The sequence below is a fragment of the Miscanthus floridulus genome, chromosome 8 (genome assembly GCF_019320115.1).
Source record: "Miscanthus floridulus cultivar M001 chromosome 8, ASM1932011v1, whole genome shotgun sequence".
In the NCBI taxonomy this organism is placed as follows: Eukaryota; Viridiplantae; Streptophyta; class Magnoliopsida; order Poales; family Poaceae; genus Miscanthus; species Miscanthus floridulus.
In genome coordinates this window covers 184,332,763-184,355,322 of record NC_089587.1, presented here as the reverse complement: position 1 = coordinate 184,355,322, position 22,560 = coordinate 184,332,763, and the positions used below count along the sequence as shown (strand labels likewise).

The 22,560-nt window shown below is 45.6% G+C and overlaps 1 protein-coding gene and 1 pseudogene across 1 annotated transcript; one reads left to right on the top strand and one right to left on the bottom strand.

Annotated features, from left to right (window-relative positions):
- Positions 1–304: 304 nt before the first annotated feature.
- LOC136474254 (transcription factor MYB2-like) lies at positions 305–2,325 on the top strand. The gene is made up of 3 exons (XM_066471843.1): positions 305–550; positions 989–1,118; positions 1,218–2,325. Exons 1-3 carry the CDS (start codon positions 412–414, stop codon positions 1,783–1,785), a joined length of 837 nt encoding a protein of 278 aa, XP_066327940.1. The 5' UTR covers positions 305–411; the 3' UTR covers positions 1,786–2,325.
- Positions 2,326–17,375: 15,050 nt separating this feature from the next.
- LOC136477714 (two-component response regulator-like PRR1) lies at positions 17,376–20,478 on the bottom strand (annotated as a pseudogene).
- Between the last annotated feature and the right edge of the window lie 2,082 nt (positions 20,479–22,560).

The window sequence follows — 22,560 nt, the reverse complement described above, 5'->3', positions numbered from 1 at the left end:
GGAGAAGATAAATTTTAGGTGCGGATCCTTTTTACCGTGCAACAGCCAAATCAGATAAATGGATGTTGTGTTTAGGTCGGTAATCCGTCATCATATCCATTGAGAAAAAAAGAAGCGTGGGGGCAGGGGGCATCTCAGGCATCCTCCGGCGGCCTCCCGTGGTAGTGGCAGTGGGATACCACTGACAGCGACACGGCCTCGGCAAAGCCCGTGCTGGATATATATGTGGCAATAGCTTACTCCTTTGCCGCATCACCTTAGCTTACTCACTCACTACACATCGCTGGGGAGACAACTCGGGAGGATTAAGGATTGATTAGCTCTCTAAGATCACTGAAGTTGAAAGATTAAAGCTCCATCTCTCCTGACTTGAGGTAGACAGAGAGATAGAAAAGAGGGGACGAGACAGGAATGGAAGGGCAGTTTGGTTGGGGAAGAGAGGAGGGAGGGTGGAGGAAAGGGCCATGGACGGCGCAGGAAGATAAGCTCCTGGTCGAGTACGTCAGGCAGCATGGAGAAGGGAGGTGGAATTCTGTCGCCAAGCTGACTGGTAATGAACACTGCTACTGATTATTCTCGTTTGTTCTGACAGTTTTTTTTTTTTTGAGGGAAACGTTTGTTCTGACAGTCATTTGTCTCTTTAGTTTTTTTTCCTTTCTTTACCAACTCACCATAGCCAACCTACCTGAAGCTGCAAGTTGCATACTTGCATTTGCTTATTCAGCTAGTTGATGCAGTCAAACCTCCAATTACATGGGAATTTAGATTATATTTATTCCCCTGCACACGATTGCCAACTTGCTAGAGGTCCATCGCCTCGTTCGTTTGGCTTATAAGTAGTACTTTTCAGCTAACGAACAATATTTTTCTCTCACAACAAATCAGCCAATAGTACTTTCAGCCATGACTTATCAGCCAAGCAAACATGCCACGTGATTCTATTTTATACTCTTATTAGTCTTAACCTTGTCGATCGGGCATGATGCAGGTCTGAAGCGAAGCGGCAAGAGTTGCCGGCTTCGGTGGGTGAACTACCTGAGGCCCGACCTAAAGAGAGGCAAGATCACGCCGCAGGAGGAGAGCCTCATACTCGAGCTCCACGCCCTGTGGGGAAACAGGTAATAAATCCCTTCTCGCTCTCACCGATCAGCTGGTACCTTTTCAGTTCACCGATGATGATCAGCTGATCACGTTATGCTCTGATCATGTATACACAGATGGTCAACGATCGCGCGCAGCCTGCCGGGGCGGACGGACAACGAGATCAAGAACTACTGGCGGACGCACTTCAAGAAGGGCAAGCCGTCCAAGAACATCGAGCGCGCCAGGGCGCGGTTCCTCAAGCAGCGCCGCGAGATGCAGAGCCAGCTGCTGCTGCAGGGACAAGACCAACAGCAGCAGGAGAAACAGATCGATCACGACGACGACGACGATGGCGACGCCAGCAGGGAGACGGTGCCGGCGGCCGTTTCACTGGCGCAGCAGAACGAGGAGGACCTGCGGATTCTGCAGCAGGACATGGACGACCTGCTGTTCCAGTTCTGCCCAATGGCCACCTGCACCTCCTCCTCCTGCCTCCTCCCCGGCGGCAGCTGCACCTCCGGCGGCAGCGCGTCGGCGAGCGAGGAGGGGTCCAGCGGGGATCACCAGCTCGACGGCGGCGCCACGTGGGGGTGGGGCAGCCTGTGGAACCTCGACGACGTGGTGGATGACGTCGATGGCGGCGCCTGCGGCTGGGACAGCAGCTTCCCATTGCTGCAGGATCAAGGGCTCGCTTTCTACTAGCAGCTGCTTGCCGTACCCTACAACTTTATATAGCCCGCTACAATTAGATGTTCTTTTCGTCTTCGACTGCTTCCTGCTGCGGCCTATGTGTGGAGGGTGAGAGCGAGAGGTCACTCTGATTGTTGCGTTGGAAAACGATGCAACACCAACCAAAGCCCACTTCGAGCGAGTAGCATGTCTTCATGACTTGTTTAGCTCGTCTTTAACCACTTTTTTCCCCGAGGGATGAGAGTTTTTTCTCCTTATAAGATCATGGTGTGTTGAAAGTGCAACTTAGCTCATGTACTTCCATTTTACAACCCACCCAAACTCAACATGTGTTTAGGTGCATAGTTATTTTGCCATGAGTTCTCTTAGAGCATCTTCAAGAGTTTGGTAGTATCACCAATAATTCCTAATAGTGGAACTATTGTGACAGCGTGGACAAGGGACCGAAGAGAGGGAGCGGGGTTCTAAATAGCCCGAAATAGCACAGCTATAGTTTCATTATAACTTTTTCATAGGATCTACTACTATGATATTGCTAATTGTACATCTATTTTGGACTGATGCCTCTTCTTTGAAGAGGGCTGAAGCTAGAACTTTTTCCATTATCTAAAAAATAATTGTTCAGCTATTTTCACTAATGACACTCACTACTGGAAACTACGAGTTTCCCTACGGGTTTTATTGTTCCCTACAGTTTTCTATCAGTCTTAGGGAATTATCCGTCTCCCTAGGGTCCCATTCAAAACCGTAGGGAATCCTATATTTCCCTAGGAACTGCGTAATTTCGTCGGGAGCAGAAAGAGGAGTGGTCCTTCAGCAAGCCATGCCATCGCCAACGTGGAACCTTTCCCTAGCAGGTGGATAGAAAATCCTAGGGAATCAGATCAGAATCCTAATAATCTCTAGGGCGCCACTTTCTCCTGCCGCCGCCCAAAGTTCAGTTGCCTCCGTCTACGTCTAAAGCCAGCACAAGTCCACAACAAAAAAACAAAAAAGAAAAGAAAGAAAGAACACTCGTATTCTCTTCTCCCATCGAAGCACGCGAGCCGCCCGGCCGCCCCAGAGCGCTGTAGGGTCGAGATGGCGGACTAGAGGGGGTAAATAGTTCTTTATATGATTAGTCACGTCAGCTAACCGAAATAAGTGCGGAATTAAAACAATCGGTCTAGCCAAGACTATACCCCTCTATCTATGTTCTCTAGCACCTTGCAAAGATCCTAATTAAGCAACTAAGGTGCCGGGCTAGCTAGAGTTCACCTATCCAATTCTAGGAGCAAGGTCACACAAACCTATGCCACTAATACTTTAAGCAACGAGGGAGCTCCTACACATGCTAGTAAGCAAAAGCACAAAGCCAACTAAGCTCACTAGCAATGCTCAATAACAAAGGCAACCAATGCCAAATTAGAGAGCGCAAATACTTAGCTACACAAACTAAGCAATATGACTAACAAGGTTACACAAACCAAATTAGCCACGCAAGGGAGCTACTTCTTATGCTACACAAGCAAGAAGATAACTAGTGAGCTACACAAGCTAACTAATTACAAGAGCAACTACACAAGCACAATGTATGTGAAAGTAATTACAAGTTTGTGTAACGAGGATGCAAACCAACAGGAAGAATAAAGTTGACACGGTGATTTTTCTCCCGAGCTTCACGTGTTTGCCAACACGCTAGTCCCCGTTGTGTCGACAGCTCACTTGGTGGTTCGGCGGCTAATTGGCATCACCCGCCAAGCCCGCACGTCGAGCACCGCAAGAACCTACCCCGAAAGTGAGGGTAGCTCAATGACACGCTTTACTAGAGTTGCTCTTCATGGCTCCCGCGGAGCAAGCACAATGCCCCTCACAAAGCTCTTCTCCGGAGCACCACACAAGCTTCTTGCGGGCTTCGATGGAGACCACCACCAAACCGTCTAGGAGGTGACAACCTCCAAGAGTAACAAGCACCACCAGTTTGCAACTCAATCACCTAATGCCACTCGACGCAACCTCACGATGCAATCACACTAGAATCGCTCTCTCACACAATCGGATGATCACTATCAAGCATATGTGACATGGAGGGCTCTCAAGCACTCTCAAGCATGTACACAAAGTCTCCCAAGGTGCTCACAAGCCATGGCCGAGACTCCCTTCTATTTATAGCCCCATGGGCTAAAATAGCCGTTACCAGTTCACTGGGTGTTTTTCGGGTTGATCGGACGCGCTGGTCATATCGACTAGATGCAGGACCTCAGCATCCGGTCAACGGATGCTCGCCACGTGTCACCTCTGTTCAACCTCAGTCGCTTGATCTCAACGGTAAAGTGATGACCAGATACAGCTACTCAAAGTGACTGGACGTAGGACCCCAGCGTCCGATCACTTCCAGTAAGCTTTCAGAGGTGAAAATTCATGACCGGATGCGTCCGGCCGGTCACGATCGGACGCAGCATCAGCGTCCAGTCATTTCTTCTCTTCTCTATGCTACCACGTCAGCGAGACCGGACGCAGCCATCCAGCGTCCGGTCAAAGACTGACGCCTGTGCCTTCACTGCTGCCACTAACCGAACGCAAGACCCTAGCGTCCGGTCACTGCATGACCAGCGTCCGGTGCACACTGTGAAACCCTGTCTTTTCTATACAGGGCGTCGGTGGAGTTTAGAACCTTTCTCGCCTCCGTTCCATCGCCGAGTTGATCCACATCAACTCCAACTTCATCTCCTTTTTGTAAATGTGCTAACACCACCAAGTATACACCACCATGTGTATGTGTGTTAGCATTGTCACAATCATTTTCCAAATGATTAGCCACTCAACTTGCCACACCACTCGATCCTAGCGACGATGCAAAGTTAGATCACTCGAGTGGCACTAGATGACCGATATGCAAACAAGTTTGCCCCTCTTGATAGTATGGCCATCTATCCTAAACCCGGTCATCAACTTCTCTACACACCTATGACCGGTGAAATGAAATGCCCTAGGTTATACTTTTGTCTTGCACATTCCATTTCATCTCCTCTAATGTCGATGCAATACATGCACCAACACGATCAACAATGATATGATCCACTTCATATCATCACGTGATCATATTGGTTCATTGATCTTGACTTCACATGCTTTTAACCGTTGCCTTTGTCCATCTTATTTGCTTCATATCATCACGTGATCATATCATCATGTCTTGATCTTCTCCACCTTGATCACATGACTCAATGTCATGTCTTATTTGCAATGAGCTCCTTCATCATCACATGTGTGAGCTTTGCAATATCTCTAAGCCATTTTCACCTTCATGGCATATGTTGCTCACACATATGTACCTGTGGACTAATCACCTGTGTATCTCACATAAACACAATTAGTGCACCTAGGTTGTCACTTAATTACCAAAACCACACAAGGACCTTTCAAGCTCCCCGTCGCCTGCCTGCCTAGCGCCTGGCCGGTCGGCCGCCCCCAGCGACCGTGCGTCTTCCCTAAGTCGCCGCCCTTCATCCCTGACCCAAGCCACCGCCCTTCCTTCCCAAGGCCAACGCCCTTCCTCCCCAAGCCGCCGCCCTCCGCAAGCCACCGTCCGACCTTGCTAAGTCGCCACCATTCCCATTCTCGATCTGCTGTTGCCTCCCATTCCCTCTCTCCATGTCCTATTCCTTAGATCCGAGGAAGCAAAGGATGGATTGACAGAGGAGGTAAGGTATGTTCTTGGGATTCCTAGTGCATTCTTGTGTGGACATCAGTAAGAGGATTGACAAACAATTGATAGGGATGTATTATTTTTAGGTCCTCCCATTCCATAGTCGAGGCACCCTTCTACTGCTTGGTCTTGCCTGAAGCTCTGTTGTGAAGGAAGTCACCACATGTTCACATCTACATAGGAGGGCAAGGGAGTCTGACTTTCAGTTGTGCACAAAAAGAGGGCAAGGGAGCACCACATCTGTAGAAAGAAGGCTTCACGGTCTGCTTGTCACTCCTGAACAAAGGGTTTCAGGAGAGAAGAAAATTTTCCTTTTCTTGGTTCTTTTTGTATTGTTAATTAAGTCAAAACAGAATTGGCATGTCTAAATTAATTTGCACGCTAATATGATTATAAAAGCTTGTGCATGAAAAATTTAGGCAAGTGAGATGAAAAAGATGGTATGTTTGAAAATGGCTTGCCCATTATCTACACATGCCGCACTATTTGAGGCTGACTGAATCCTGCAACCTACAGCCTACTCCATTGTCATTTGGCAATAATATTTGAGCACCAATGCAACCGACTTGACCCTTTACTCATAGTATCAAGGCTATGAAACTGTATTTCTGACACAAAAATATTCATGCCGAAGAATATTTATATTTAAGTGCATAAATTCTTTTTTGTAGTCTTATATTGCTGGTAGCTAAAGCTATTTGTTATTTCACTACATTTTGACACTATTGCAAGTAAATAGCATCATGCAAATGCATTAATTTGTGTGGCACTGGAAAATGAGTGCAGCTACTCATTGTTTACATAGTTACATATATGAAGCAATGCCTCTAAACAGAAAAGTGATACAAAGATCACTTGTAAAATTAAATTTAGGGATATTTTCGCAACATCTAAATAGAAAATGAGTGCAGCTGTCTCTCTTTGTAAAACGAGACAACAAAGCTACTAATGGAAGCACATGTATACCTCATTTGATGCAGTCTAGAAATTTGCTTAGTGTTTTCTGTAGTTTGGCATCTCCCTAATTTTGATACTAGTAATCAGTATATGTTCTATATAAACTTGTTTGACTATTAGTATTAGAAGACATGCACTAAATTATGTGAACAATTACTTGCAAATTTTCGGTTTCAGTTCATTGTCACAACAATAGCCATGTCGATAGAAGACTGTAGTTGGATGTATGAAGGCTGGAATGACAATGGTTGTCATTCCTTGGATTGGGTGCGAAATACAAATGTTTTTCTAGACCAGGCTTTCGGTCATGTTTCTAATTCTAAAAAACTTAGAGTAGTTTGTCCGTGTTCAGATTGTCGCAATAGAGTTAGACGCAGAAGAGCCGTCATGAGCATGCATTTGTGCAAAAGAGGATTTATGCCTAGCTATACTATATGGACTTAACATGGTCAACAACCTATTAGTCAGCCTACAATGGAGTATGCGTATGATACTACTGATGGTTTAGATCAAATGTTAGCTGATTTCGGTGATGCAATGCATACAGATAGTGTAGAAGGCGAACCAACAACAGATGCTAAGGCATTCTATGCCTTGTTAGCAGCTTCAAAAGAGCCGCTCCATAGCTACACTAGTGTTGCACTGCTAACAGCTATAGCACGCTTGATGGTAGTTAAGTCACAATACAATCTCCCTGTAGAATGCATTAATAAATTATTGGATTTGTTTGGTAATGTTCTGCCTGAGAACCATAAAATGCCAAAAACTTTGTACAAGTGCCAGTGTCTTCTTCGTGGTTTAAAAATACCTTACATCAAGATAGATGCTTGTACAAACAATTGCATGATATACTACAAACAAGATGAGAACAAGGATAAGTGTGATTTCTACGGGGAGAGTAGATATGTAGTTACTGAACCAGCACACCAAGGGCATAAATGAAAACCAATACCACGTAAGGTTCTATGTTATCTCCCACTCATACCAAGGTTGCAGTGGTTGTTCATGGAGCCAAACACTGCAAAGCACACACGGTGGCACAAGGAGGGTAGACATGCCAACACAAATGTTACGGTGCATCCTTCTGATGCTGAGGCATGGACACATTTCAATACGTCTTGCCCAGAGTTTGCAATGGACCCGAGGAATGTTCGGATTGCTATGGCGACAGATGGCTTCAACCCATTTGGCTATGGAAAAGCTCAATATTCTTGCTGGCCAGTTTTTTCAATTCCTCTAAACTTACCTCTAGCTCTTTGTATGAAGGAGGAGAATATATTTCTTAGTTTAGTGATTCCTAGACCAGAGCATCCTGGCAAGAATATGAATGTCTTTATGCGGCCACTTGTTGATGAGATCAAGGAAGCTTGGGCAGGAGTTCTCACCTATGATAGCTTCTCAAAGCAAAATTTTCAAATGAGGGTTGCATATCATACTTCCATCCATGACTATCCTGGATTGGGTATGTTCTCTAGATGGTCAACACACGGTGGCTTGGCCTATTTTGATTGTATGGCAGATGTGGACGCGAGAGGAGTATGCTGCATGATGCCAACCTTGGTGTAAACAATCTTGCTGGGACGTTCTGGCCACAGAGTGGAGCAGTCTAGAATTCAAGCAAAGATCAGAGAAAAATCGTGCCAATCGCTACAGACGTAAGTTTAAACCGCACAAAGAAGGGTCCAACTCTATTGCAACAATAAGAGAGAAATTGGTTAGTGTCTAATTCCTAAATTCTATTGTTTACTTATTTGCAGTAACAATTAATTTCATATTCTTATCATTATTGTAGTCAAAGAAATTAGGAAGACAAGTATGTGAGATAGAGGCATGGATCCATACTCATAGAGGTTCAAATCCTGAACACACTACTTCACTCAACACAGAAGAGGCAACTGCATGCTTGGTAAGTGCGATATGAATATCCAAAGTGCCAACTAATTCTGTACATGACCTAAAATTAAAGTATAGAGTTGATGAATGGTTTCTGTACAGCTACACATTACTTTGAATGCATGGTTTTGGTACATCGATTTAGTGCAGCAAGAAATTTTAACCAATTTTAGCTAGATTTTAATAGTATGGTTTCAGTACATATGAATTGCTTCTGCACATATGAATGGTTGGCTGACTGATCTCTCTTTTACTTCTTTGTCAAATGCCCACACATTATTTTATTTATGTGGCAGGAGAAATACAAAGCTAAGGCCATTGAACTAAATGGACCAGATTTTGATTGGTTGCACTCTCTGGTTGATGGTAGAGCTCTTTATGAATGCTCTTGTGGCCACCCACATGGAAAATGGGCTACATTTAAGGGGATGGTCAATGACAAAGAAGTCCTCCCTGACTTAAGGAGAAGTCATGAATCTGCAATGGCTGTTAGGGGCCAACGCCAAGAGGAAGATGAGCGATTAAGGAAGGAAGCTCATGACTGTCGTGTGGCCAAGGAATATGCCCAAAATACGATGGAGTGGAGTAGAATGGTACATGCTTACACTGAGAACATGTAAAAATTTATGGAGGTGATGTTTCACATGCATCCTTTTCTATCCATCTCATTGCCACTTGAGTTACCTGTTAATGAGTATACATATATATTTGATTATTGAACTGTAGAGAGTTGCTGAGCTAAATGGTATGCCTGCCACATTTGTTCATGGTCCTCTGCCTCCACCACCTGTGCCTCCTGTGTATGCCGATGTGCCATCTTTAAATCCATCTCCTGATAATATAAGTCTAATTGCTCTACATTTGCTTATTTGAAGGGATGCAACTGTAGTTATTTGTTCCTGTCTCACGTGCACAACAGCTATGGCTGCAAATGAATGCAGTTCTTCTAGCAAAAATACATATCTGCTATTGCATTAGCATCTATATCTCCTGTATACATGAATGCATCCTGATTTTCAATTTCGATTACATGGTGTGCTTCCATCTGTCTTTTGTTAATGTTAATTGTTGTACACATCTCAGCTAGTCTAATAAAACCTATTTTCAAATGCTATGTCTTTGAACCTATTTTTTGGCATAGCGTTTACCGTGAAATTTCCACTTATTTAATAAAATTCCATTTGTTCAATTGAATAGGCTTGTACTGGCGGCTCTTTTGTTGAAATAGAAAATCCTGAAGAAACATTGAGTATGATTGTTCAAGGAAGATTCCGTGGCCACGAAAATGCAGCAACTACAAGTGGTGGTGGCAACTACTCTCCTCTGATCGACGAGTTTCCATTTTTCTGAATTCTTATGTTGCCAAAATATGGCACTTATCTTTTATCGCAAAAACATGGCACCTATGTTCTGTTGCCAAAACTAACATGGATTATACAACTCCTTTTGAGTTAGTGTTTAATTGTTAGATGGACAGTTATTATTAGTGAATGAACACCATAATTGTAATGTGATGATGCACTGTTTGAGTTTGAATGCACTAAATTATTGCTGATGGTATTGTGTCAACGTGTTCAAATTTGAATTTTGTATATAAAATCAATTACAAATATTTGAGGTCAAATATGATGCCATGCCAAATATATTTCCCTAGAGATCGATCAGTTTCCTAGGGAATCCTGAAGTCCTAGGGACAATACCTTTACATGTTGGATTTGTGTCAACATGCACAGCAGGTTCCCTAGGGAGCCGTTTTCCCAGGGAAATCAGAATCCCCTACGGTTTCAGTCAAAACCGCAGGGCACCTTCGTATTTCCTGTCGAAGTGTTTCCTAGGACTATTTCTCTACGAAATACCGTAGTGGCTCAGGTTCCCTACGGTTTTGGGCCTTTTCCCTAGGAATTCAAACCCTAGGAAAACTCGCAGTTTCCAATAGTGACTTCATCTCGCTAAACACTGTTATTTGACTTAGCTGCGAAATAGTTTTAGCACCACTAAAATATTCATTCGTTAGACTAAGTCTCTCTGGTAGGTTTTTAATTGTTGTTGGTCTAATAATCTGTTAAATAATTATTGAACCATTGATCATTGAATATTGAATGAATTTGAATATTAATCGCAATAGTGAGTATGTTGATTGATATGGTAAATGTTAAGTGATGAATGTGAAGGAATATTGTTATAAAGCATGTACATCATATGTTTAAGTATTTATGTTTATAAATTTTTGCTTGTTTAAATGTTTTCGTGCATAAGTAGTTAATAATTTTTATGTTTTCTATAAAGCCAATAAAATAGCTTATGTTATATCCGCTATAGCCTTTTATAGTTTTTAAAGGAAACCATGTGTGATTTAGTGTCTGCTTGACACGACTCTCCCCTAGGTGCTCCTCTGGAGGAGCCCGAGCCAGAGAAATGAGTCATAAATTGTAGCTCTGGCTTCTACCAAAAAACGGCTTCGCTTCTCTAGAATGCACCAAAAAAGTAGTTTCTCCTTTTAAAATGTTTGATTGATACAACTCATTTAGCTTCTATCGAAGTTGCTATTAGATCTCAAGATAGAACCGTGCCAAACATGACTTAGGGCCTGTGTAGGAGAGCTCCGGCTTCAGAAAAATAGATCTAGGTCACCAGGGCCTTTGTTTAGTTTCTTCCCTAAAGTTTAGTCCATATCCCATTGGATGTTTAGACATATGCATGGAGTATTGAATATAGACTAAAAAATAACTAATTGCACAGATTACGACTAATTTGTGAGATGAATTTTTAAGCCTAATTAGTCCATGATTTGATAATGCGGTGTTACAGTAAAGCTACAGTAACCAGGTGCTAATGACAGATTAATTATGCTTAATAAATCCATCTCGCGGAGTACTGAGGGATTCTGTAAATTATTTTATTATTACTATCCGAACACTCTCATGTGACATCCCAATGTGACATTCCTAAACTTTAGCCCCTGGATTTAAACAAAGCCCAGATCCATTCTGGAGCAACTCTACCGTGGAGCTGGACTCCCATCAATGTGTTTGGTAGAGCTCCAACATGAAACTGGATTAATATGTAATTGTAAAAACATATTCATGAGGCACAATAAAAAATAAATAAATAAATAAAGAGAAGGTTTCTTCTTCCTCCCGTGGGCGCATCCACGACGGGTGCGGGCGGCCACGGCCGTGGGGGGCAGCTCGCGATGATGGCGGTAGCCTGAGCTCGCGGCGGTTCTAAGCTACTACAGGACACGAAGTCCGAGCGACGAGTGGTTGGACGGGGAGGGGCACAACATGGTGGCGGTCAGCCATCCGGGCGGCGAGGCACGATGCGGTGCTAGCATGCTGTTGGGATAGAAGAGAAACATGAGGAAGAGGCGTAGTCACAAGAAAGAAAAAATATAAACAAAGGAGTATATTTATGTAATTAGTGGTAGTGGTGGGTAGATTTTACAAACTTCAAGAATTTAATTTATAGATTCTATAGAGTTACTGTATGGTGGATCTATGTAGATTTGAAATGTTTGATTTAGAAAAGTAGATTCAGAATTATTTTTTATGAAAGAGCATGTGGTTCGGTGGCTGCTACCCATCAGGGATCCACGTTTGATGATACTGCGTATTTCCCGCGCACGGGAAGCTAGAGAGCTTCCTAACATTTTTTTTGCGTGTCTACGGACACGTGGTGCGCGCGCGTGTATGATATAAATGTGGACTGTATGGGTTGTGCGTTGTACCTGAGCTGCTGGAGCACTTGAGGGAAGCACAGTCGCCTGCGGACGCAAAGCGGGCAGGTGCCCACTCTAGTCTTCCGGGCCTCGCAGGCCTGCCCACTCTAGTCTTCCGGGCCTCGCAGGCGCTCTTGCTTAAGCCCACGATACCAAATGCAGGAACCTGAATGTGCCACTAGCGATTATTTGCGGGCCGGCCCTGGTGGGCTTGCGGACAGGCCCGCGCCGCTTGCATCCTATGTGCGGAGTGCAGACTGCAGAGCGACGCCCATGCTCGCGAGTCGCGACGACGGTAGAGGATTTCATCCGTGGCCTCTTATACCCTCACCTGGTCTCGGCTCTCCTTCGTAAACCCTAGCCGCCGCCAGTATCTTGCTGAAGCTGAACTGCTGATCCGTCTTCCAAGCTCTGGTAAGTCTCTCAGTTATCCTTTGTCCCTGGCACAGTTGATTTGGGCGTTGTGAGGCGGAGACATCTTAGGAGTGGGCTTGTGAGGTGGGGTTCGATGGGGTTTGCGCCTCTGTCCATGGATCGGTGGATCCTATTGGGGAGTTTTGTGCCGTTGCTTTGCCTCTTCACGGCGTTGCACGCTGGCTGCAGCTGGCCTCTGGGCAGCTCTGGCGCTCGCGGCGGCCCCGTTGCTGCGTACTATTCTTTTGCCTCTGCTTATATTGAAAGCAAGTAAGGTTCACAACTGGAGTCCTTGTTTTAAGCAAGGGTGATTGTGTCAGTGAGATTTTAGGGGCTCTGTTAATGATTGGAAAATTGATGGAAGTTTCTATGGTGAGATGTAGGGTGTTCATGGACCAAGCAATAAGAGAGTAGCAATTCGGGGATATTAAAGAAATTTCTTTGTAGGTAGGATCTAGGATGTATATACAAAACACAAGGCTTTCGTGCAAAGGTGCCTGTTCTGATCTGGTTTGGTGGTTGATGCTTCTTTCTCTCTCAGACCTCTCGCTGTTCATGACCATGTCCAGCGACATGATTCATCTTTGTTTTGCATCCTTGTGTAAGCACTAAGCATTATGTGTTTGTTCTGTTTTTTTTTGTATGTCATTGCATCTTAATACTAGTACCAGACTGGATAAAAAAAAAACTTCAGTACCCCCTCCGCTGGCTGTCCTGGTTTTGTTTGCTGCAATTTTTATTATTATTGGGAGTAATTCCTCTTTATTCTCATTGAATTTATCAGGTATCATCCCTGCGCACTGATTCAAGATGTATCTCCAGTACTACATCAACGAGAAGGGGGACAAGGTCTACACCACCAAGGTTTGTGTATGAGCTTGCACTTAAGTTTCTCTGAATGGCTGATGATTTTGGGTGTTTCTTGTTAGCCTCTGCTAATTTGGGTATCTTTGTTCTTGCTTTGCAGAAGGAGTCGCCTCTGGGCATGCCGACGCAGTCTGCTCACCCAGGTGCACTGCCTTTTGCCTGTTCGCTTGCTCGTAAACGATCGTAAATTTCCAGCCGGGAACAGTGTTTTTCTCTCACACCAAACCAGCCAGCAGTAAATAATCCACAATACGATACGGCCTCCCGAACAGGCTGAAACTTACCTGTCAAGATATGATAGTTGGATAGTTTTCTTTTGTTGGCTATAAGGATGCAGAGTCATGGTTGTCTAATTATGAGCAGTTGGCATGTTTCTAGACCCCCTGACCGATTTGTGTCATTCATCCAATAGTATGTTGTATCTTCAATTTCTTCTGCGTTTAGATTCTGGATATTTTGAGCAGACAAATAAAAAATTGCTTGCACAACTTTTAAGAATGGAGTTAAGAGTACCGGTACCTATCAAAGCTACAGATCATTCTTTCTTTTCCTGTGACAATTCCCTGTGCTTTATATGATCAATATGAACTCACTAGGCATTCGCATAATCTAGAGTTCTAGTCAATCATGAATGGCTTTACCATGAGCACTGTCTGCCAGGTTAAAGCATCATTCTGTTGTTTCATTGGACTAGATGTAAATAGACTGTAGAGAGAGAGAAGCTATCGTACTTTACCGGAGGTGAACACTTGTATTGTGGATGTATAGGACCAAACAAAGATGTAACCTGCAGAACTGAAACATGTGGAATTCATTCTTTTTTATGGTTGCATTTGTGGTTTTGATTGTTTAATAATTTGGGTGACCATGGACCTCGCATCATGATTTACTAAAATATTTCCTTGTGGCGCAGCTCGCTTCTCACCAGATGACAAGTACTCTCGCCAGCGGTTCCTATTGAAGAAGAGATTTGGACTTCTGCCAACTCAGCAGCCAGCACCGAAGTACTGAAGCTTCAACTGTCCAACCATGCATGTTCAGTTCGTGTCACCGCTTGTTGGTTGGAATGTTGAATGGGTATTAAGAACATAAATCAAACACTGCTAGGCACTACTATGGCATCTCTCCAGCACATTCAGGCTCTATATGTAATGCTATGTGATTGACAGGTCGTGTCCTTAATATGTACTTGGTGCGTGGGCCAAAACATCGTCTTGCCGTCCCCTTTTGATCTTGACTGTTGACATGCTTAGTTATTGCTGATTCATCATGTTCGTATTTCCTGTGATAAGATAGGGCAACGGAAATGATAAAGGTTTCCGCCTGTTTTCATCTCTACCAGCAAGCCCACTGGTGTGTAATTTAAGAGCCTTTGAACGTTTCCCAGTTGGCCAATTCACGTGTGCTAGCTGGTTGATGAAAATTGGTTTTTGGCCGATGTTGGAAAAGATGAAACCTCAACCATTTTTGTACTACATATATCAAACTTTGAAATTCAACTTCTATCTTCCGAAACAAACTGGAGCATGAACGAAACGATGTGAAAAGTGAAAACTCGCATCTCATAGCTCAACGATCAATCTTGTTTACCTAATTTGCACAAGACTTTTCAGCGAAGAATATTGTTTTTCTTTCACAAAAAATTGGCATAAGCAGAAGTATAACTTTCACATCAAATCAGCATAAACAGTAATATAAGCCAAATTTCAATGAGCCGAACAGGGCCTAATGGTATATAAAGAAATGCACAAATTACATGCGCGTGACGTTTATAAATTTGGAAGAGCACTGCGCATACATGACTACGCTGATTGTGGCAAGACTGGACTAATGACTCCAAACCATAGGCAAGGAGCGAGGTCTGATGACACCAAGCCATGGGCATGGAGCGAGGTCTCTAACTCGGTGGACGTATTGCTCTTCAACGCCTTCACCACAATCAATATTGGAAACGGGAAGAAGACACTCTTTTGGCACTGCAATTGGCTTGATGGGGAGGCACCTAAGAATCTCGCGTTGCATGTATTAGAACTAGCAAAAAGAAAAAAAAATGATGGAGCAAGGCCGATGAACAATGCTTGCATGAGAACCATTCGTGGAAACATCACAAGCACGGTGTAAATTGAGTTCATGTCCCTCTGGATCCGGATGCATGAGGTCTATCTACATCACGACACGAGGTGTGTGGCACCAGTGTGTTTACCTAAATGCTAAACACTACGGTCAGTCACCCTTCATTAGTTCATTTAGCGTTTAGTAGGTGTAGACGGTAAATTAGACGGTTTAAATGGTTTGCCCTGCCTAAATATGCGTACAAACACTATAATTCCATCTAAAATTTTAATATATGACTTGAGACATGCACACGGTTCATACAACAAGACAGATAATTAGACTGACATAATGACATAGATAGTAGACATATACCAAGTTACTTGCACTAGAGCAAGTATAATAAGGGGTGTTTAGTTTCTCCTCCTAAACTTTGGTCGTTGTCCCATCGGATGTTTGGACACATGCATGGAGTATTAAATATAGACTAATTACGAAACTAATTGCACAGCTTGCGACTAATTTGCGAGACGAATCTTTTAAGTCTAATCAGTCCATGATTTGACATTGTAGTGCTACAGTAAACATGTGCTAATGACGGATTACTTAGGCTTAATAAATTCGTCTCGTGGAGTACCGACGGATTCTGTAATTTATTTTTTTATTAGTATCCGAACACTCCATGCAACACCCTCACGTGACACCTCCTAAATTTTAGTCACCGAATCCAAACACCCCCTAAATCCTACTCAGCAGGCTCTATGTCATCAAAAATCCTATGGGGAGGTGATAGAACTAAGGAGAGAGAAGGAAGCGAGCTATTAGCTAACAGCCTAGCTGCAGGCACAAGCAGCGAGAAAAAGATGTTTTTTTCCATCCTCTCTCCCAATCCCATACATCTTTTTACTGTTGCTACTTAGAGCAAGGCTAATAATACAGCCGGCTTGCTGGCTGTAAGGTTCCTTACAGCCTTCTCTCAGCCCACTCATATAGTAGTTGGCTCTTTACAGTTAATACATGGCCCACTTATCTCTCTCATAGACTTTTTTGGTTCTTGTGCCCAAGCCGGCTGTAAGCTTACAGCCCGCTTCTCCTCTCTCTCCTCCCCTCTCTCCTCCACCTCAGCATTTAGTCAGCTTACAGCCTGCTATTATACTTGCTCTTATTCCTTGCAGCCAACCTACAAGTCTGCTTAGTATACAAACCGACTGTAACTAGTCTGGCTGCCGGCCCGCTTATTATCCTTGCCACCTGTGCTTGCTTTGCCCCTTTGCTAAATTAGTTTGGAGCCGGGTGCTAATTTAGGAGGGGGATAGCTTTGGACAGCTCGTATGCCCAGTGCACTTTGCTACTATTAGTGCATGGTGGGAAGAGGTAGCTAAACAAGTTCATAAAGACCAACAACGCAAATTTAATGACACAGTGATTTATAGTATTTTTTTAGAACATTTGGAAGGATCGCAACCGTAGGGTCTTCGAGAGTAAACACCGTGTTCGCTTAAGCTTATTAGTCATGATACAGTATTTTTCTCTTACAACAAAAACAGCTTCAATCGGCAGCTGAACAGGACGTAAATCACAATCGGCACAAGTGGCGTTGCAGGTGAAAAAAGACATGGAGCAACGTAGAAGAACGTTCAGGTTATCCGTTATCCATGTAGCCCGTGCCTCTCCCAGGTTGCTTGTTCTGGCTAGGTTTCAGCCGTGGCTGTGTTCTCCGCCCAAACTTGTGTACCGTTACGCCCTGAATTGTATCTTGTGTTTTGTCTTAATTAGAACTCTTTCCTATCTTAATTAAAGGTTAAAAGGCAAAGCTCTTAAGTCTTAACATTGGCTAATTTGCCTGAACTGAACTGCGCTGAATTTTTGGGTGATACATATAAACTAACTAGTGAGCACATTACATAAACAGATTAGTATTAATCAACTTAGTTTCCCCTTCCTCCAGAAATGGATCCTTCGTCTCAGAGCAAATTGTGCGCGGGGTGTAGGTAGTAGGAAACACACATGGAATAGGAAACCAAAATGTAGAACCAACTTATGACAGGCGGAATGTACAATAATAGCCCTGTTTTACCTCAAGCAAAGATTATACTGCAATAAGACCATATTGATTAGACTGGTCTGTGCATCAATAACTAGCAAAACTACAACTACACTTAATCAAAAGATGATTTCTCCGTTGAAGTAACCAGAGTAACAGCCACATTGTTTGGGGACAAAAAAGGTTATACTGTGTGTGAGCAAAAAGGGTGTATTGCCTTGTTGCCAGTAGAAGAATGTATGCACTCTATTTTTTTCACATAGAGGGACCTCTCCACTACTCTGGAGAGGAAACCATATCTACCTCCCTGGACGATGGATCGTCATCTTCGTCTTCAGAGATATCATCTCCAGTGCTGGTGATATCTGTATTGCTTGCCTGTCTAACAAATTGACCTCGCACCCTAGGCCTTGTTTCAGCAAGTTTCTTCCGGTTCACATACCTCACCTTCTTGTCAAAGCAGCGCTCTTTCCTTTTTTGCCTGAATTTGGCAAGTGCTGCAGCCCTCCTTTCAGAGCGATTGCATGTTTCCTCAGGCATTGGTGTGCTTGATGCCGATGACCACACATTTTGCGTCGGTAAATGACTTGAACTTGAGTGCATATTCATGCCAGCAGGATTAAACTGAAATGATGATATCATAGGTAAACCATGGCATTGAGGATAAACATTGTACTGAGGAAGCATCGTTGGTGGTGTGTGTGCTTGAGCATTGTTTATGTTTGCTTGAAAATTTTGCACTGATGAAACTGCCATGTTGTGCTCTACCATCCCTGGATAATAAAATGGGAAATGGTATACAGGTGGAGTTCCTGAAGTATCATTATGGCCTTCATTGCTTCGCTCCATATGTATGTTAGAGGAAGAAAAACATACCATAGGGTACTGCACAGGCATCTCAAAAGTTTCTTAATTCCGAATATTTACATCAGTACCGGTGTCACTTCTATCGGTTGCACTAGAGCAATTACCCTGGTTATCCAAAGAATCTAACCGACTGCCACCTCTTTGTAATTCGCTATCAAACGAGCTGGTGGTTGGGGTGCTTGTCTTAACATATGCTAGAAATGCAGACGACTCAGCAATCCTCAGGTTGGTTTTTATAGGGCGTGAAAACATTCTTCCCGGAGAGGCTGGCAATTAAAATAATTAATCAGAAAACAGATGGAGAAATAGAAGTGATTAACAATAAAAAAAGGAAGACCGGTAATTACAGGCAAGAATAAAGGTCCGACTGAAACATCTTACATGCTTGGCTGGCATCTAGGACAGAGCCTGGTACACCCTCCATCTTGTCTCTCCGGTCGGGCTCAGCAACAGAAGGATTAGACTGAAACACGCCAAGAAATGGAAGGGCATTTATACAAGTATATTGTTAGCATCTCATCAACATACAACATATATAGAGCCAAACAGCAGATCTTTGTGGCAACATCAAAGAGCAGAAATGGAACTATACTAAAACAGAAAAAAGAATATTTAGACTGCAACAAGCTTCCAAACAAATACTGGGTTCATTACCTCGTATTCAAGTTGATTTGAGGTGCCTGTTTCTTGATTCATGTTTTCTTTAGGCCTATCGTCTGTCTCGTCTGAGAGGAGGGTGGTGCTATTGGTATTGGCATCACTAGGTTCTGAGAGCACCAACTCGAAGTTGTCATGGAAGAAGTTTTTCTCGGGCAAACCAAGCTGCCAACACCAGTAATCAATTTAAAGAATAATTCATGCAGGTACAGCAACGCCTACAAGCATCTCAGCTTAGAGCAACGCAGAGGCTAAGGTGAATCAGCATAATGCCCTTTACCATCCGTCTCCGCCGCCACACATGGGTCCAAAGGTTCAGCAGCTCATTCGTGCGCAGCGGCTTCACCAGGTACTCGGCCGCACCAAGCCGCAAGCACTTGACAACAACAGACACCTCATCTCTGTTGGACATCACTGCACAGTTCCATCAAACAGGAGGATGGTCACAGCAAGCACATCACAGTAATCGGCACAAGGCACAGGATAGAAAGGCAGCCTACTGATGATGGGGATGTGGCGCAGGTCCTTGTTCCTGGCGATGTACTTGAGCATCTTGAAGCACTTGGAGACCGGCAGATCAACCTCAGCCAGGATGATGTCGATCTCGCCTCCCTCGTAGTTGAGAATATTGATCACCTGCCGCGGAGACTTGGCGCAGGTTACTGAAAAAAAAAAAGGGTTCACCATCCCAACAGCACAACAGTAACCACACATGACGCGCAACAGATTCCTATCATTAGAAGCGAACGTATTGGTACTACTAATGATTAAGCCCTCAGTGAGAAGGAAACACAATCCTAATTCGGGAAATCCCGACGATTAGAGAAACCAAGTGCGAGGGCTACAAAGGTTGACTAAGACTAACCATGGTACGAGCAGTTGCAGAGGAGCCGCAGCACCTCCCGGGAGCTGGTGGCGTCGCCGTCGCAGAGGAGAATCCTCACCTTGCTCCGGTCCACGAACTGCTGGCCTCCCCCAACCCCCACACCGCCGCCGCCCACGCGATCCCCCTCGCCGCCGCCCACCATACCCAAACCCCAAGCACACCAACCACGCCTCCGCCAAGGGGACTGGGGACAGGAACCGAAGCGTCGGATTCAGAAGCGGCCGGAACCAGAGACACAGGCGCAGTACGACAGAGCGGTCGGTGGATCTGCAGACGTCTCCTCCTCCATCCCCGCGGCCGCCGGTACCGCCCAATAAATCCGGCCGGGGCCCCTGGCGGGCTACCACCGTGCCTGCAGATGGCTGGTTAGCAGGTATACTACTATCAGCGGCGGCGGCTGGGGCCGCCGGGGGCCGCGGCGCCCTCCTCCGCCCGTCGCGGTCCGGCCCGCACCATTATCCGCGCCTAATCTATTGAGGGGCGGCGGCGGCGGGGGATGGCGTCCGCTCTTCTCTGCTGCGGTGCGGCCTGCTGTGCTTCGCTGGAGCAGGATATTTTCCTCGCTTTTTCCGCTTTCCTCAGCGAGTAGTGGGGTTGGGGCAAGCAGCGGCCGAGAGGAGGAGGACGGGGATGAGCCAGAGCCAGCCGCACGGCGCCGCGGGCGCGGAGTAAAATAAAAGCAAAGCGACGGCTGGGCGCGCTCGGGCGAGCCGGCCGCGCGATCTCGGCCGCCCGTCCCGACGTCCTGAGCGGTTCGGATCGGGGCCCAGCATCCGGCAAAGCAGTGGCGAAAATATCTAGCTCGCCTCCGTTAAACGCTTCGCTTTTGGCTACGTGTCCGCGAACTAGTCGTCACTGGAATATCTAATCCTCGTCGGCCATCGGTAGTGCGTGGCGATTAGTAAAAAAGCCAAGGTGGAGCCATGCCCACGCTTCGGGTTACAGACCGGCTAGGTGGGCCAGACGTGGGCCTCGTAGATTTCGGCTTTCGTTTCGGGTGATGATGGAACGAAACGAGAGGGGCCGGACGCGGGTTCGCGCGCCACGTTCTCGCGCTAATCTCCTTCCGGTGGCCCGCGTGGGCGCCACGGTGGCCGCCTCCGCGCCCCTCGTTTCGGATCCCTACACGCGGCCGGCGCTGGCTAGAAGGCTAGAGGCAGGCTTCCCCGCGCGGCCAAAAAAAAAAAAAAAACTGAAGAAACGTGCGTGTACGCTAGGTTCCCGTCGTGACGAGCAAAAGATTTCGCCCGCGCGGCCGAGCCGCCGAGGCTTTGGGGACGACGGACGAGTGGCCAGCTGTATGGCGATCTCTTTCGTTCTGCCGATCGGAGACCAAGTGGCCCGCGATGGTGGCGGCTCATGGCGCGGGGGGCCCTCCACTCCACTCTTTTGTGCGTTCAATCTTGACGATTCATAAAGTTTGTTGCGGTGTGGAGGAGATGCAAAAGCCCGGCAGCCAAATCGGCAATGGGCCAGAAGCGGAGATGATGCTGCGGATGCGGATGGGTCAACTCAGGTGTCAAGCTCACGAGTACTACGTGTCGACCATTGCGGTTTCAGGCTTTCAGCCGAACTTTGGTTTACACAAAATATATACGGGACGACTTTGGCGTCCGGACACAGCTCCCGCACCAGGGTCGGACGCACGCAACTCCCTTTGCCTCGAGCCAAATCCCGCTCTAGAGACAGCGTCCTTTCGGACGGAGCTCTGCGCCTGTACCCGACGCTCGCTCGCATCGCACGCCAGCATCTAGAACCATGCCCCCATGTCCGCATGTGAACCACGTCAGCACCACACCACAGCAGCAGCACCAGGCCTGCCCGCGTCCGCACGTGAACCACGACGGCGCCCCGACAGCAGCACCATCTGTGCGAATTGCAACATGTGCAACATCCGATCTACTTTTGAAACATAAAGACGAAACATTTACAACATACAACTGAAACAGATAAAAAACATTTAAAACATGCGTGTATAGCCATATCAACATATACAACATTCAGATCCACTTTTGCAATATAAGTCTAAACCATCCGAAACCCATGAAAACAAACACTTGAAATATGGGTGTGCAGTCATAGCAATATATGCAACATCCAGATAAAAACACTTCATGCGTCTGAAACAACTGAAACACTTTGAACATAGGGTAGAAACATACGTATATTGTCATTGCAACATATGAAACATCCTAGTTTTATTTTTGCAACATTCAAATGAAACACTTGAAACATAAGTCCAAAACACCTGAAACACTCAAAACACGACATCACCGGCGACGATGACTCACCTAGTGGGGGACTACGGTAGCCAACAAACTCGGATTTAAGGGGGTGTTGATAGCAATGGCTGGCGACCTCCTGGTGGCGTCGGGGCGGTGGTGGCGCTTTGCACGCCATGGCCACGCCCAGCGAGGTGGACGCCCCACGCGGCACGGGATAGGACGTGGCACAACGCAAGATTGGGGCGGGTGCGGCGCACTATGGGGCGCGGCAGCGAGACAGAGCAGGCGGGCGGACGGCGCATCGCGACTATTGCGGGCGGATGCGCGGTCGACGCGGCACTGCGTGCGGACGACACAATGAACAGCCTGTTCGCTTCATCGTATTTGGCTTATAAGTCATGGCTTATCAGCCAACGAATAATATTTTTCTCTCACACTAAATCAGCCAACAATACTTTCAATCATAGCTTATAAAGCCAAACCAGCCCAGACGAAACAGACCAGAAAGTGGTAGCGGTC

Bases quoted from the DNA above. Each gene is read 5' to 3' on its own strand.
- LOC136474254 (XM_066471843.1), top strand. From the start codon at position 412: ATGGAAGGGCAGTTTGGTTGGGGAAGAGAGGAGGGAGGGTGGAGGAAA. The intron at 551-988 runs GTAATGAACACT...GGCATGATGCAG, and splicing joins TTCTGTCGCCAAGCTGACTG to GTCTGAAGCGAAGCGGCAAG. The intron at 1,119-1,217 runs GTAATAAATCCC...ATGTATACACAG, and splicing joins CACGCCCTGTGGGGAAACAG to ATGGTCAACGATCGCGCGCA.